Source organism: Somniosus microcephalus, chromosome 9, assembly GCF_052327205.1.
Source record: "Somniosus microcephalus isolate GS21.2 chromosome 9, FLI_Smic_1.0, whole genome shotgun sequence".
Lineage (NCBI taxonomy): Eukaryota > Metazoa > Chordata > Chondrichthyes > Squaliformes > Somniosidae > Somniosus > Somniosus microcephalus.
Window position 1 is genome coordinate 137,928,023 of NC_140995.1, and position 15,320 is coordinate 137,943,342.

The 15,320-nt window shown below is 45.3% G+C and overlaps 1 protein-coding gene across 12 annotated transcripts in view; it reads left to right on the forward strand.

Moving 5' to 3' along the window:
• tbc1d32 (TBC1 domain family, member 32) overlaps positions 1–15,320 on the forward strand; it is a 404,895-nt gene that overhangs the window by 275,055 nt on the left and 114,520 nt on the right. For all 12 annotated transcript variants that reach the window (XR_015079556.1, XR_015079554.1, XR_015079553.1 and 9 more), the window contains 3 exons: positions 5,976–6,069; positions 11,849–11,965; positions 15,137–15,214. Coding sequence is in view for 8 of the 12 variants with exons in the window: in XM_085997304.1 (XP_085853430.1) it covers positions 5,976–6,069; positions 11,849–11,965; positions 15,137–15,214 (289 nt within the window). In the remaining 4 variants the exon portion in view is untranslated. The remainder of the gene's footprint in view (positions 1–5,975; positions 6,070–11,848; positions 11,966–15,136; positions 15,215–15,320) is intronic.

The following is a 15,320-nucleotide window of genomic DNA, read 5'->3' on the forward strand; positions in this document are numbered from 1 at the left end:
CCCGCGGGAAATCCCCGACCCGAATTTCTGGGCCAATGTCTTTCAGGAAAGGGAACCTGTCACCACTATGGGTGATTCCATTTCCACACTGTGACCCTTAGGGGGAGAAATTGGGTATAGCCCCGTTTGGGGCGCTAGAATTGGCGCTGCGCAAATTTTATTGCCAGGCGCAACTTATCGCCACCTCGAGCGATATTGGGTTGCTGCGCATCTAAAGGTGATTGTGGTGTTGATTCAGGCGCTGCACGGGAGTCTTAAGGCGCTAACCCGGCGGCGCTACTCAATATGTCGGCGGCCGGGCGCAGCGCAGGTGGTGTCAATAATCGATTACCCTGAGACATGCTGGCGCCAGCCAGCTCTTAAAGGGGCGGATCAATTAGGATCAGCAGCCACACTCTGCGCCTTGTAGGCCTCAAAATCGGCACTGTGCTTTCTGTGGCGTTCCAAACTTTGAACATATGGAGAGGTTGAGGCAGAGAGCGGAGCGCTTTACCGATGGGGCATTGGATGCTTTGGTTGGCGAAGTGGAGCGCCGGCGAGCTGTGCTGTACCCCGACAATGGCAGGAGGCCTCATCAGAGCGAGTACCGCAGAGCTTGGAGGGAAGTTTGTCAAAGAGTCACCTCAAGCAGCATGGTGCCCAGGACTCCTGTGCAATGCAGGAAGAAGTTCAACGACCTCACTCGGGTCGTTAGGGTGAGTGCCTTTTTCGCAATCTTCTTCATCCCTCCATCTGCACCTGACATTATGGCCAGAGGGTGCGCGAAGCCCCAATGGCCATCTATCAGCCAGCACCCATGGCCCTTTCTGGAAACACACACGCACATTCAGCTCAATGCATAATGTAAGGGCTATTCTACCATGGGGGGCATGTGATGTCAGCTCAGTGCATAATGTAAGGGCTATTCTACCATGGGGGGCATGTGATGTCAGCTCAGGCCAGCATGTTTCATCACTTCCCGTCCTTTCTCTTGCAGGCCAAGCTGGCCAGGAACCGGAGGGAGCAGCTTCGTACCGGAGGAGGCCCTCCTCAGCTGCAGACACTGACGGACCTAGAGGAACGAGGCCGGATGAGTGGTCCTGTGACCACTGGGGCTGCTGACCCCATTGTGCACAGCGATGGTAAGGTCATCACCTTTTTGAACTCTCTCCTTCCACTTGTTCCCCCCACCAGCATGCTTTTTCACTCTGGACCCATGTCAGAGCATTGCAGCACTCATGCATCCCTTGCTGCCACCCTGTCCTTTCGCTAAAGCCACTCTTCAACCTCCCTGCTTTCAGATGCTGCATCACCAGCTCGGGAGCTGGGCCCTCAAGCTGCCACTGCCACTGACTCCGGAGGCGACGAGCAGGAGGAAGCCGGACCATCCGTTCCACCCTCAGGCGAGCCAGTCCATCTGCAGACTGGGGATAGTACTTCCTTGGAGGGGATCGGGGGGGGAAGGCTCTGAGGAGGAACCAGCTCCAGGACACAGCAGGCTGCAGCAACGCAAGGGGGGTAGGGAAGCTCGGGGGCCGTCTCCCCGGAGGGCGAGTCAGGCCACGAGTACTGCTGCACAGAGCACAGAAGAGGTGCGTTCCCTCGCAGAAATGAGCGCCCAGGCTCGGCTCAGGCACACTGAGCTCATGGCTGCAGTGGCAAGGATGCCTGAATCCATCGAGACACTGGCAAGGAGTGTCCAAGACTTCGGGGCAGCACAGGCAAGGAGTGCGCAGGACTTCGGGGCAGCACAGGCAAGGAGTGCGCAGGGCTTTGGGGCAGCACTGGAAAGGACTGTCCAGGACTTTGGGGCAGCACTGGAAAGGACTGTCCAGGGCATCGAGACATCACTGGAAAGGACTGTCCACGGCTTCGGGGCAGCACTGGAAAAGACTGTCCAGGGCATCGGGTCATCACTGGAAAGGACTGTCCAGGGCTTCACCAAAGCAGTGGAAAGGACTGTCCCAGCCTTCACCGAAGCACTGGAAAGGACTGTCCAGGGCTTCACTGAAGCACTGGCACCTGCCATGCAAGTGCTGAGTGCTACCACGCAGTCACTTGCTGGTCTCATGCAGACGCATATTGAGGCCACGCGACCAATGACTGCTGCCACCCTCGCTGGAGCAGGCAGGATTACCCGGGGCCCTTGCAGCACCACAGCAGGGCATCAACCTGTGGACCAGCCGATTGGTGCGCATGCTGCGGTGCTGCCCCGTCAGAGTGCCAGTGTGTCGGCCGACCAGGGAGCTGCTGTCCGCTCTCAGGATGTCAGCATTCCTGATGCCACCGCTGGCACGTCTCCACTGCAGCTGCCACCACCTGCAGGATAGACTGCTTCCACCCATGCACAGTTGGAGCAGTCAGCATCCGGGCCCTCCAAGGCCAGAGGTCATCCAGGACGTCCCTCAGGGGCATCTATGCTTTCGGACAGCCAGCAGGCCTCCTCCAGCCTTGATGCAGCCACTGGGGTCCCATTACGGAGGAGCTGCAGGGAGGGAAGGGGCCGATCTCGCAAGAGAAGTAGATCACCATCAAGGGGGAAAGAGTAGAAGGTGCTGCTGAGACGTCTTATTTGTAGAAATCAAGGCCGTGGACGCTGGTCTGAATGTTAGTAATGTTTTGGATAGTCTCCCGGGTGTGCGAGGACACTTAAGTGTTAGTGTGTTAGTTTTGCTTTCTGTTGCTGTTTGCTTTTTGTCATGTTGGAAGGAAGCACATTTTGCAAAATAAACAACTTTTTAAATTTACATTGGCCATGTCTGCTATTTACATTGATACTGCCCTTCATAGGCTTTGGGTTATCCGAACAGTTCCATTCCTGCTCTTCGAATGGCACCAAGCATTCCATGAGAGGGGCCTAGAAGCGGCTTGTTATCAGCCTCTGACGGACGGCCCTTCCAGTTTGTACCTCCCTCCCATCTTGGTCCTCCTCCTCCTCCTCCGCTGGTGCTTCAATGTCTGGTGGCATTGGCTGAGTGCGTAGGATGGCGAGGCTATGCAGCATGCAACAGACAACCACGAAGTGGGAGACTCACTCTGGTGAGTACTGCAAGGCGCCTCCGGAATGGTCCAGACAGCAGAACCACTGCTTCAGCACACCGATTGTGTGCTCCACAATGTTCCTCGTCGCCTGATGGCTCGCATTGTAGCGCTCTTCAGCAGGGGTGCTGGGCGAACGGAGCGGGGTCATCAGCCATGGGCACAGAGGATAGCCCTTGTCACCGAGAAGCCAGCCTCCTGGGTGAGCCGGGGCCTCGAATAGGTCTGCAACTGAAGTCTGGCGCAGGATGAAGGCGTCGTGGCTGCTGCCTGGGAACTGCGCATGACTGCGAGCATCAGCTGTCGGTGGTCACAGACCAGCTGAACATTCAAGGAATGGAACCCCTTGCGGTTGCGGAACTCCTCCGGATTCAAAACAGGCGCCCGCAAAGCCACGTGCGTGCAGTCAATGGCGCCCTGCACCATGGGGAAGTCCGCTATTGCTGCGAAGCCCTCTGCGCGCTCCCGCTGTTTCTCCAGTGTCATAGGGAAGGAGATGTACTGCCGCCTCCTTTTAAATAGGACATCTGTTACTTGACGGATGCAGCAATGCACCGCAAACTGCGATATGTTGGCGATGTCCCCAGTTGCGGCCTGAAAGGAGCCGCTCGCATAGAAATTCAGGGCAACAGTCATCTTGGCAGCCACCGACAGAGAGGTCCTGCACCTTATCTGAGGCTGCAGATCTGGCTGAAGCAGGTAGCACAGCTCAGTCACCACCTCCTTTCTGAAGCGCAGCCTTCTAAGACACTGCTCCTCTGACATGTTCAAGTAAGAGAACTGCTGTCGGAAAACCCTGGCAGCGTAAGGTCTGGTGTGGCGACGTCTGTTGGCCCTCTCTCCCTGCATCTCTGTGCCCTTTCCAGATGGTTCAGCAGCAGGACGTTCCCCTCCAATGCAGCCCCCATAATAATAGCGCACAAGAAATTGTTAATGTTGTAAATGCTCACCAGCAGCATGGTGATGGTCAGAAGGCTGAAGTTCCTCTGGCCAGCGCTGGCTCACTGGTGCAATGGCTCTCAGAGTGCAGCTCAGCAACTCTGTGAAAGTCTCGAAGAAGTTGTGCTCCCAAAATGGCTGCCGCTTTTATACCAGTGCAGTCCCCTTTAAAGAGCCCCCCCCCAGCCCGAGAGCGACTGGGGAACATTCCAGGTAAGCAGTCTTTATTAGCGCCAGGCGGAACGGAGGGGGGTGCCACTGAATTTCCGGTCCGGGGCGCCAAAAAGGCGTTGCACACTGAAATTACGTCATGATATGCCTGCGCCCGCGAGCAGCGCTAAAAGCCCACTCAATATGGCAAGAGGCGCAGGGTTCGCTGCGCCCGGGCACTAGTTGGTTAGCGCCCCACTTCTCGGCCTCTTTAGGCGCTAATTGCTGGCGCTGCCAACCGAATTTCTCCCCCTTAGTGTTCTCCGAAGTGGCTTAGTTTAAAAAAAATGTTTCAAGAAGGCAGCCCAACATGGACATTAAATGTGGTTGTGGCATCGTTGCCACATCCCAAGAGAATTTTTTTTTAAAGTAATGTTTCTTTGTTGTCATTTTAGTGTTAAAAGTAGAATGTGCATTAGGGAACTATTGAACAAAGAAATATTCAGCTCACGAGCCAGCTGACACAGCCCACGCACAACTTCATTACTCATGGATTACACAGTTAGGTCATGAATTTATTAACATCTTGCCTTATCGAGCAGTATTGTCGAATTAATGCTAGTAAGTGCCACATTGGGGAGATTATGAGCTACGAATTTCTATTCACTGGGAATTTGATTAAAACTGTCCACTCTCATTTCACTTAGAATCCGTAACAGCATCAGAGAGAGATGTTAAGAATTTGTTCAAACTGAGCAGGACAGTGTTCTAACAGATCGTGCCACTAAAGCACCCTTTCTCCTTAGCTTGTTAATAAATTTGCTAAAATATTTGCCAGGTAGCTTTTATTTTCTCCCTAAACATTATTATTTATGGTATTATTTATTATAAACTTTGTTTAATATCCACTTTGTTAAATAAACAATTCAAAGGTTTTTGAAGAATTAATTTTACTTTAAACATAACATTCTAGAAATTCTATTGATATGATGTAACAGCCACGAACTTAAGTCTTTGCTTACTAAGGGACCATTTCAGCTTTCTGAATGCACTCATAGTGATGAATTTTCAGCTTGAGAAATTTGTAAAAACAAAAAATTTAATTAGTATTGTTTGAAGATCCAAATGAGTATATATTTTTGATTTTGTAACAGAAATTCTACTGCAGTCTTCAAATGATTAATGGTCAATAATGAGAATTTACAATTATTTGAATTCACTACATTTTTATTAAAATATTTACATTGTCATTGCAGTCTGGATTTTCAAAATACTAAATAATTTGAGCTGTGTGAAATTAATGATGGATGCACTGTGATCTATTATCTTTCTACAGAAGTTCTTTTTTCGAGTTTATTTTTCTCAGCCAAACATAGCCTGATGATCATCTAAGTCCCATTTTGTGATAGCACTCATCAGTATGCTCAAGATGTCGTATTTGCTAGAGTGTTTTCTTTGTATGCTACATGCCTCTTAGCTGTCAACTTTATACAAAGGATGAGGAAATTACTGTCATAGAGAAATATTAGTAATCCTGCTGAAATTACAGTAGCTTTTCCCTTAGGGCTTCAACATCTTATGCATAGACATCAGTACAATCTAAGAATGGTGCCTGCATGGATAGCTAGGTTAGCTTTTGCAATGATGGAGATAGTAAAGGGATATCTATCATTCTGCATTTTTTTCTAATTTAGTGGCATTGCATTACAATATACTGTCTTCAATGGGAAAGCAGTAAACCATGAAAACATCATAGACCCAAGATGCTGTTAAAAAAAATCAATAAATGTATAAACTGTATCTTGTACTGTGGGGAAACATTGCTTTAAATCTGTTTTCCCAATTTTGTTGTACTCTTTTTTTTCCAGGGAAATGACCCATATCCTTGGCCACTATTTTCCTCCTACCCTTTGCCAAAATGTTACCTTCGAGAACCATCAAAAACACTTGCTCTGAAACAAGGTAAGACACCAATAAATTAGTGCATTAGTAGCTGGTGGAGTTCTCTTAAAATATGCAATAGTTTCTGCCTCAATTACTCCTTGTGCAAAGCACCCCTGGCTCTCTCAACTCTCTGAGTAAAGAAATTTCCCCTAACCGCTCCCCTCACTCTTTTATTGATGTTTCTCGATCACTGAATCTCCAACTAGTCTTTCACTATTCACCCTATCAAAACATTTCATAATTTTAAAACCTCAATCAAATCATCTCTTAGCCTTTTCTGCTCCAGTGGAAATAGCCCCAGTATCTCACCCCACTCCTCATAACTTTTGGGCCACAATTTGCTATAGGAGTGAATCTAACAGCGTCAGTCGTTAGTTACATTTGCCCTTGACCGTTTAATATCGACAATATTTGTGCTGCAAGTTGCTGAAAAACTCGCAGCAAGGGAAACTGGGCATCTGGGACCTGAGTGAACAGGGCAAGTAACTCCTTAACCAATCAGATTGAAGGATTGTGAAATAAACAGCGCAATCAAAACGCAGAATCCTCACAGACCGAGTAAGCTCTTAAAATTCTAAGGGGGAAAAATTCGGTATCGACCATTTTAGGGCACTAACTTTAGCGCCCGGTGGTAATTAGTGGCGGCAACTGCAAAATTGAGTTTTAGCACCCCACGAGGGAAATAGAGCGCTAAATCAAGCGCTCCACTTCCTTCTTGGAGCGCTAACGTCGAAGAGCAGGGCGGAGACTTCAGCAGTGCTGCACACTGACCATGTTCAAAGGCTCCTTCCCTCCCTTAAAGGGAAGGGCCATCGTTGTAGGCTCTGCAATTTAAAAAGTACCTACCTGGACCACCAAGGCAGCTGCGATCCTGCGCAATCAGCCCGGCACTCAAACAGCGTGCTGGGCTGATCGATCACAGGCAGGAACCCGCGAAAAAAAACTAGAACAGGAAAAGTACTTTTTTTTTCACTTACCTCGGCCACCCCGCCTTTAATCATAGCCCCTGAAGCGGCCGACCACCCGATGCACGCCTCGTGTAGCTGTCGGTGTTTTCGACCGGCGCTGCTGCAGGGGATGGAAGTCAATTTCAGGTCCGGGCGATGCACATGGCGATGACATCTTGATCTCCGGGTGAAGGAGATCGGGGTGCAACGCCGTAGCGCCGCCACAAAACTCCTGCCGAATATGGTGGGAGTCGATGTCAGTGCCGCGCCCGGTCGCAAAGCCATTTGTGCCTTGTTAATGGGAGGCACAAAGGCACCCAATTTCACCCCCTTTAACTTTTAAATGTTTGAGAGACCAAAACAAAGACTGGGGCTCTCACATGGGGAAGAGATGAACCTGAAATAAAGATGGACAAACTTTAAAAAGAAATATTCTTTTGAAGTTTCTTAACAATTTAAATTTTTATTAAAATTGATAAATTTCACACTGCACAAAATTAATGTTTGTTATTTAGGCCCTTAACATTAGTTTAGCAGTAATAACGCGATCAAAACCCCAGCTATACCTAATCCCTTTGGGTCTAACTTTTAGTGGAGAATTTAACAGGGTAATTACTGCGAAAGAGCCATAGTTTTCGTCAGTTTCCCTGATTTTGGTGATTACACAGATTGCCGGCTCTGTGTGCGGGGGACGGCACAGCGCAGTCTGTTTCGGAGCTGTCAGTGACAGACCAAATCATCAAGATTTCCGCATGTGCCAAATCCCAAAGTTGCAGTCAGATCACCGGAATTCTGACTGCAAATTCCAGGCCGTTAAAAAAAATATTTAAAATTTTACATTTTTCGTATCTACTGTGCAAGTACAGCAATGCCAGATAGCAAGATGTCATTTTCGTGAAACTAACGGTGGAGTAGTGCATCTCAGACAACAACTTTTGGATATCTGCATTTAATCGCACATCTGCCCTTGCCTAAAGTTGCTGTAGCGTTTGCATAAATAACGGTGAGCACCATTAGCCTCAATATTATTTTGACAGCAAATTATGGGCTATTGTTTCCTATCCGTGGTATCTTCCAGATGAACCTAAATTGTATGTTCTCTATGACTTTGATGTTCCTTGTATAATAAAAATGTTACTAAAATATTAGAATTTAGATTTTAAAAGATATTTTTAGTTATATAATGTAAACAATATTCTAAGGCCTAGAAATTTGTGTTTGCCACAAAAGTTGCCGGTGTCACTAGCAACTGGAGCTAACGGCTGCTGAAAATGGGTGCAACAATAACGAGACTAAATTCGTCTGGGGGGCTGGAGATTGATGGCGCAGTGCTTACCTTCCATGCAACACCGTCCTGGTGGCATTAGTGGAGACCTCTGAGGCGAAGTTACCACCCTGAAGTGGTTTGGTAGCTTTGCAGAGTCTCTGGAAGTGAGGCTGTGCAGCTCACAAGGAATTGTAGGCAATCAAAAGGGCTGTGAATTAAAGGGGCCATGCACTCAGAACTAATACAAATTAAAATGCAGTGAAACAATGTAGTTTTCAGCCCTTACTGCCTTTCAAAAAAATTAACATTAAAAAGAATTCCCAAATGTGAATATTCAGCTCTTAAAGCTCAATTCCCTTCCTAACCTCAAAAAATGGGAAAACTGCTTCAGCACTAACACAAATGGCTCAGCAAGCCAGGGAAGAGGCACCTAGGGTCTTACACGCAGCATTCCAGCTTTGTGCAGAGGGTCAACACTGCAAAACAGGTCCTCTACAGACAGGCACCAGGAGGCCCTCCAGAAAGAAGGATGTGGGACTACATCACCGACCAGCAGTGTCGCCCTCCACCACCTGGCTTCAGTGCCCAAAGAAGTTTCATGACCTCGGATCACTGGTCAAGGTCAGTGAATGCATCTTCAAAAGCCATCTCCTATCTACTGCACCACTAGCTTCGCACACTGCTCAATGCACGACCCCCACCCCCAATCACTCACCTACCAACAATCTGCAACAATCATGAGGCACGTCTTCCATTCCTAGCCTCACCTCACCTCCTTGGAGGAGACGGTGCAGGCCATTCTTGGCAGGAGCTAAAAGGATAAAAGATGCTGGTATCTTCATATGTTATCCTCCTTCTGACATGCACCTCTTGCTTTCCCGCCCTCCCATCACCACAACTCCACCCTTGTGCCTTCCTCATTTCACACACCCAAAAAATGCAGCCTGCCAGCCAGTGGGTGACCAAGAGGGAGAGGAGAGTGAAGAAGAAGAAGATGATTGATTTGACAGCTCCTCGAAGTCAACCAGTAAGGTCATTTGCAGTGTTCCCCACTGAAAGTCAGCAGCCTTCCACCAGCCATGCTGTAGCCACTGGGGTAGCACTGCATGACATCAGTAGGATAGGCAAAGGCATGCACAATATAGTCACTAAGAGAATACATACAGATGATGAGTTGATGTCTTAATGTCATACTGGATGGATAGACATATATAGGTGGATTGGAAAGTTTGCTTTGTGGTGGCTTTTATTTCAGCATCGTGGCCAAGAGGACGCTGTGATGGTCAGCAACAGAGGGAAGGGAAGGTGCAGGAGAAATGTTGAAAGGGGAATTGGGATTGTGGTCACTGGGACCGCAGGCAGGTGATTCCATCGCGGATATCCCGGCCACAAAGGGGCTGTCTGGGATGCATCCTTCCATCTGTTTCCTCCTCTTCGGCTTCCTCCTCTTCTCTGTCTTCTCTGTCTCTGTGAGCAGATGCTGTAAATCTGAAATGACAGCATAAAATGCTGGAAATACTCAGCTGTTCAGGCAGCATCACGACCTGAGACGTGAACTCTGCTTTTCTCTCCACAGATGTTGCCTGACCTGCTGAATATTTGCAGCATTTTCTGTCTTCTCAAAGACCTTCATTTACCATCCAAGCCCTTGCAAGCATCCAGCAGCACCCCTTACACACTTAAAAAAAACTTTTTAACATCTATTGCAAAAAGCCACTACTTCAATAAAATAAAAAAAAAACCAGTCCAAATGCTTAAATGCAAACTTACCTGAAAGATGTGTGTGGAAGAGGTACTGACATCACCTCTGTCAGTCTGCTTGCACCTGGCATGCTTAGGACCCAGCGCTGAAGGATCGAAGTTCGTACTGGTGACATTAAGTCGGCATTGCATGCCGCCATTTTTTTCTGCATGACGCTACCAGTTATTGGGTAAGGACGAAGATGGCAGCCGCTGTGGGACCTGGCACCAGCTGGCGAAAGAGCAACCACCAGTGTTTTAACGCCATATGGCGCTACAGAGTGGCACTGAGGGGACGAATTTCTAGCCCTAAATATTTTTCCATCTAGGATCTAGCACTTGGCTGAGGAGATGAGGTATTTCCTCGAAGAGGTAGGGTGAAATTCGAGAGGGTAATAAACTCTGAGCTGCTGTCATCCTCTCCTAGTGGCTGATTACAGAATAGCAAATAGTGCACGTTTGTGATGCCCAGCTACTTTAATCAGCAAGGGTGTATTCTTTCATAGCCTCTTTTAAATCTGACAATGTGGGCTGGATTTTCTCAATGGAGACGAATTGGAGGCGGGACTGCTGCTTGTCAGGTCAATGTCCCGCCTTATCATCGGGCCAACCAGAGGGATTTTCCCCTGATTGACCTTGTTAAGCTCAGCAGGCCAATTAGGGAGGAAGTCACTGATGGAGCACGTCAATGTCTGACGTGCTCGTCAATGCCTGACGTGCTATCTGTCAAGATTTCTTGAAAGAAGAAATGTCAACGTTTGACAGCTCTGTGAAGTTGTCAAACACTGACATTCTCTGTAGTTTGATGAGCTCTTGTGTTCAGGACTCATCAAACCTTTCAACTTTGTAGATTTCGGATGGCTGTTGGGTCGGCGGATCCAACAGCCAGTCTGTGAAATCGACAAGGAAGATGTCGGGTCTCCCGATCCAGGGTGGATGAAGGCTGTAGGCAGAAAACAAGGTAAGTGAACATTTTTTAACACTTAGCACTCACCTTACATACTTAACACTCCACACTTGCACCCATCACTCACCTCTGCATCTTACTTTCAGGTGCCTCCGACCCCCGCAGACCTCCTTCACGTCTCCTCCAACCCGGCGGGGTTATCCGAGGTTGGGAAGCCTTCACCTGAGAAGATAAAATGGCACTAATCCTTTTTTCTGCCTGTTAACTACCTGTTAACAGGCAGTTAAAAGGATTTAACCTCTTTCCCGCCTCCAGGAGACAGGACCCGAAGCAGCACATCTTCCCGCCTTTTAATTTATTTAATTTAGTCTATTAACCTATTGGAATGATTACATCTGTATCCATCTTGGTTGTCAGCTTTGGCTCAGTGGTAGCACTCTCACCTCTGAGTCAGAAGGTTCTGGGTTCAAGTCCCACTCCAGAGACTTGAGCATATAGTCTAGGCTGACACTCCAGTGCAGTACTGAGGGAGGTGAAACATTAAACCATATGGACTTAAAATATCCCATGGTACTATTCGAAGAAGAGCAGGGGAGTTTGCCCTGGTGTCTTGGCCAATATTTATCCCTTAGCCAACATCACAAAAAAATGGATGATGTGGTCATTATCTCCTTACTGTTTGTGGGACCCCCTGCTGTGCACAAATTAGCTGCTGTGTTTCCTACATTAGAACAGACAGTAACTATGCTTCAAAAGTACTTAATTGGCTGAAATGCGCTTTGGGATGTCCTGAGATTGTGAAAGGCACTATATAAATGCAAGTTCTTTTTTTATCTAACTGTCCACTGCAAATATTACTTGAAATCAAATGAATAGAGTAATTTTTTTATTATGTAATATTATGCAATGTAAATAATAACTAATCTTATTATTTAGATAATGAATTTAACAAGTTACTGAAAAATTCAGAGAAGCAGACAGGCTGGCTGGAGAACTGTAAAAAGCAGTTCTGTAAAACCATGACAACCAAACCTAACATCATCAAGGGAAGCAGTAAGTATTCAGTTCTGGACAACACGAAATGTATTGTGGGGCAACTAGCTTTATTACTCGAGCACAAAATATACAGCAATTATCAGCAGTTTTAATGGAAACTTTGCAATATGATCTCAATGTTTAATTTAAATTCTTCTTTTCCAACAATGTTTTGGTCAAATATTTTTTTCTTGGGAAAGTAATAGCATTGTTTTGTTTTATAAATTGTAGGTCTGGCAGTATTCTGCCCCTTTTAAATGAAAATTGTGCTGAGATTACTCAATTTTGTTTAAAAAATGCCATTCAAATCCATTTAATTTAAAAGATATTACAACAAGGATGAACATAAAACAATGAATTAATGAATACTTTCTCCCAAGTATTCACTAGAAAAGACGCCCCAACCCCCATAATCCAAGCTGAATTAAAGACTTTGACATCAATAAAAGTCGTAGACCAACAAGAAAATCCTCAAGAATGGATAGTATTTATCAGGGTCCTAAAAGTGACACTGTATTGGATTTGTGAAGCACCGACAGTCACTACGAGGAAGTCAATGAATGCTGGGGACGTTCCACTAGATTGGAAACAGTCTAATGCATCCATTTTCAAAAAGGGTGCTAAAACAAACCCAGGCAATTACTGTAGCAGAAAGACCTTTACCACCATATCAATTGGACTCAACAAAACCATTGAGTTCTACCATGACTCAGCAATCAATAGTCAATTTTCTGACTGCATGAAGCTATCCATACAATTCAACAACTTAGGAACATCTCCAGGTATAACACTGCCCTATAAATCTCTCCGCTATAGCAGTCCCAAGTACCTTGACTCTGACCCTAATTCCTCAGCATTGACTAATGCCAAATGTGGACTGATCTCATTGTCATGCCACCTTTAGTGCTGCCCAGTATAAAACAATGCTTTGCTGTAGGGGTCAGTGCTGAATGATGACTTGCTTTTGGCAACCCAGCATAAAACAAAAGCAGGACCATTTTTAGAGATGGCATCCTCTTGGGCTAGCACTAAGGGCTTATTTATATTGTGACCAAGCACTACAGCTCAATCCTTCCCTCCTGCCACCCCCTGCGCCACCACTTGACGAGGATGGCTCATCCGTGTGTAAATGGTGTGGACATCTGTTAGAAGTATGCACATACATCTGACCTCGGAATTTGGGACCAGGTTAGAAACCTATCCATGGGGGGCAGGTGAAAGTTCTGTCCCACCCCAGATCCACCCCCAGAAGGCTTCCCCTGAAATTTCTGCATCTAGATTTTCTATTGCCGTTTTAGTCTTCAAATAATTAACTCTTTACAGCTTTTGATGCATTGAAGGAATAAAATGTATAATCTTGCTCATACTTACTCAGAAATCTGCATTTTCAGTACATCCAAAACATTTTTGCAAAATTATGGTAGTTGGGTAGCTAATTGAAGTACAAATAGTAAGTAAAACAGATTGTGAGATTTGTGCTAATACCCAATCACTTATCCTAATTAGTTCTAAATTAGCAATCTTACTCAGAGATGACAAGGATGGCTGATGGAAAATTCATATTGGTGCAATAGGAGATGCTTTTCTGAGGTTTGAGCCATGGCACATTGGAGCAGAATTGGGCCCATGCTAAACAACCTGGGAGTGCTCAGTGATGAGAATGAGTGACAGAACTTAATTAAGAAGAGGGATTAGAATTTCAATTAGAATTGATAGTGATTTTAGAAAAGGAATTGGAACCTCTGCTTGAATTAAGAAAAAAAATGAATTTTAATTGAGACAATGGATTTCAATTTGAATTTGGAAAATAGAATGAATTGGAATTCAAATTAAAATTGAGAAAAATTATTTAAATTAACAACTTTGATCTGACTGTCCATTTGGATTGGGAAGGGAGTACACTATCTTACCAAATTGAAAAAGTATGGGCATTATCTTTATCAGACACCTGTAGCTTTGTAAAAAAGATCAGTGCACAGAGGAAATTCTGCTAACGTGGGTAGAATATAGTTCCTAAAAAAAAATGTAGCCTTTTGTCCTCAAATCAGATACTTTTATTTCTTGCAGAATAAGCCAAGTGTTCTGATATGGCAAGCACTTGAAAATCAAAGGACTGGGCGATCCTTTGGCTTTGGTTTGATTAATTTAGAATCTCTAATTCACTCAGAAATAAGGAAAGGGTGAGATGAAAATAAAGGTGTGATTCTGACAAAACCAGAACCATCACAACACCAGTTCAACCCAGCTCCACCTCAGTGCATGCTAGGATAGCTCCTGAAGGCCCTTCCCAACTCCATTCCCTCCATGGACACTGCCAACAAAACACCTTGATTTTTAAGTCTAATTCTGCTGTTGAACAACTAATCCTACAATTTTTTTTGATCAAAGTATACTCCTCCAAATAAAGTATATGCAAAATGTAAACAAAAATGAAATTCTGAAAAAAATTCTCTATATTTCATTTGTTTTGGTCACTCTTTAATCCATTTTCCTTCCACACTGCTTTCATGATTGTTTTATATACTGGTTATTTACTCAGTTTTTCAACTGAGTAACTTTCTGGCTCTATCTCTAATGAACTGAATGCCATTGTCTAAATAACACAAAAATAATAAAAGCCATATTCATCCTTTTCTTTTCCAACATTAAACAGATTCAATCCAACTTTGCATTCTCCCTCTCTGACGCATCTGAACTTAGTCCAGCTGCCATCTCGCCACAAAGTGATGTGGACTTTGCATTTTTAACCTTTGCGGGTATCATACTTTCTTGGCAAAATACTGCGGATGCTGGAAATCTGAAATATAAACAAAATGCTTACCAATGCTTTTTTGGTACTGGCTAATGGTACTTACAAGATAGGTCTCTACTATCATTAGAAAACTTTTTTTGTTGGATATTCTCAGTCTAAGTGGGGAAAATAGGAATTTTTGATAGTAAATTAAATTGTCACAAGAATAGGAATAAGAGGATAGAGCAGATGAATGTGTGGCTAAAAAGTTGGTGCAGGAGGGAGGGCTTTAGTTTCCTGGATCACTGGGTCTCCTTCCGGGGAAGGTGGGACCTGTACAAGTGACCTCCAAAATTTCAAAAAAATTGTGTTCTTGTAGTTGAGCCAGCTTTTTTTGGAATAATAGCGGACTTTATTTTGTTGTCCATTAATGTCTTATTTATTTCTTCAAACTTCAGTTCTTGTAGAATTGCTGGAAAAAGTTGTTGGACACCTCTCTGACGATCCATCAGAGCGTTTCTTCAAACCATATGAAGGTGAGTTGTTTTCATCTGTTAAGGAGATTAAGTGCAATATAACCTGAAATTGACACCTGTCTTGGTATACAAGAATACATTGAAATTAAAATGCTAATTGTGCTGA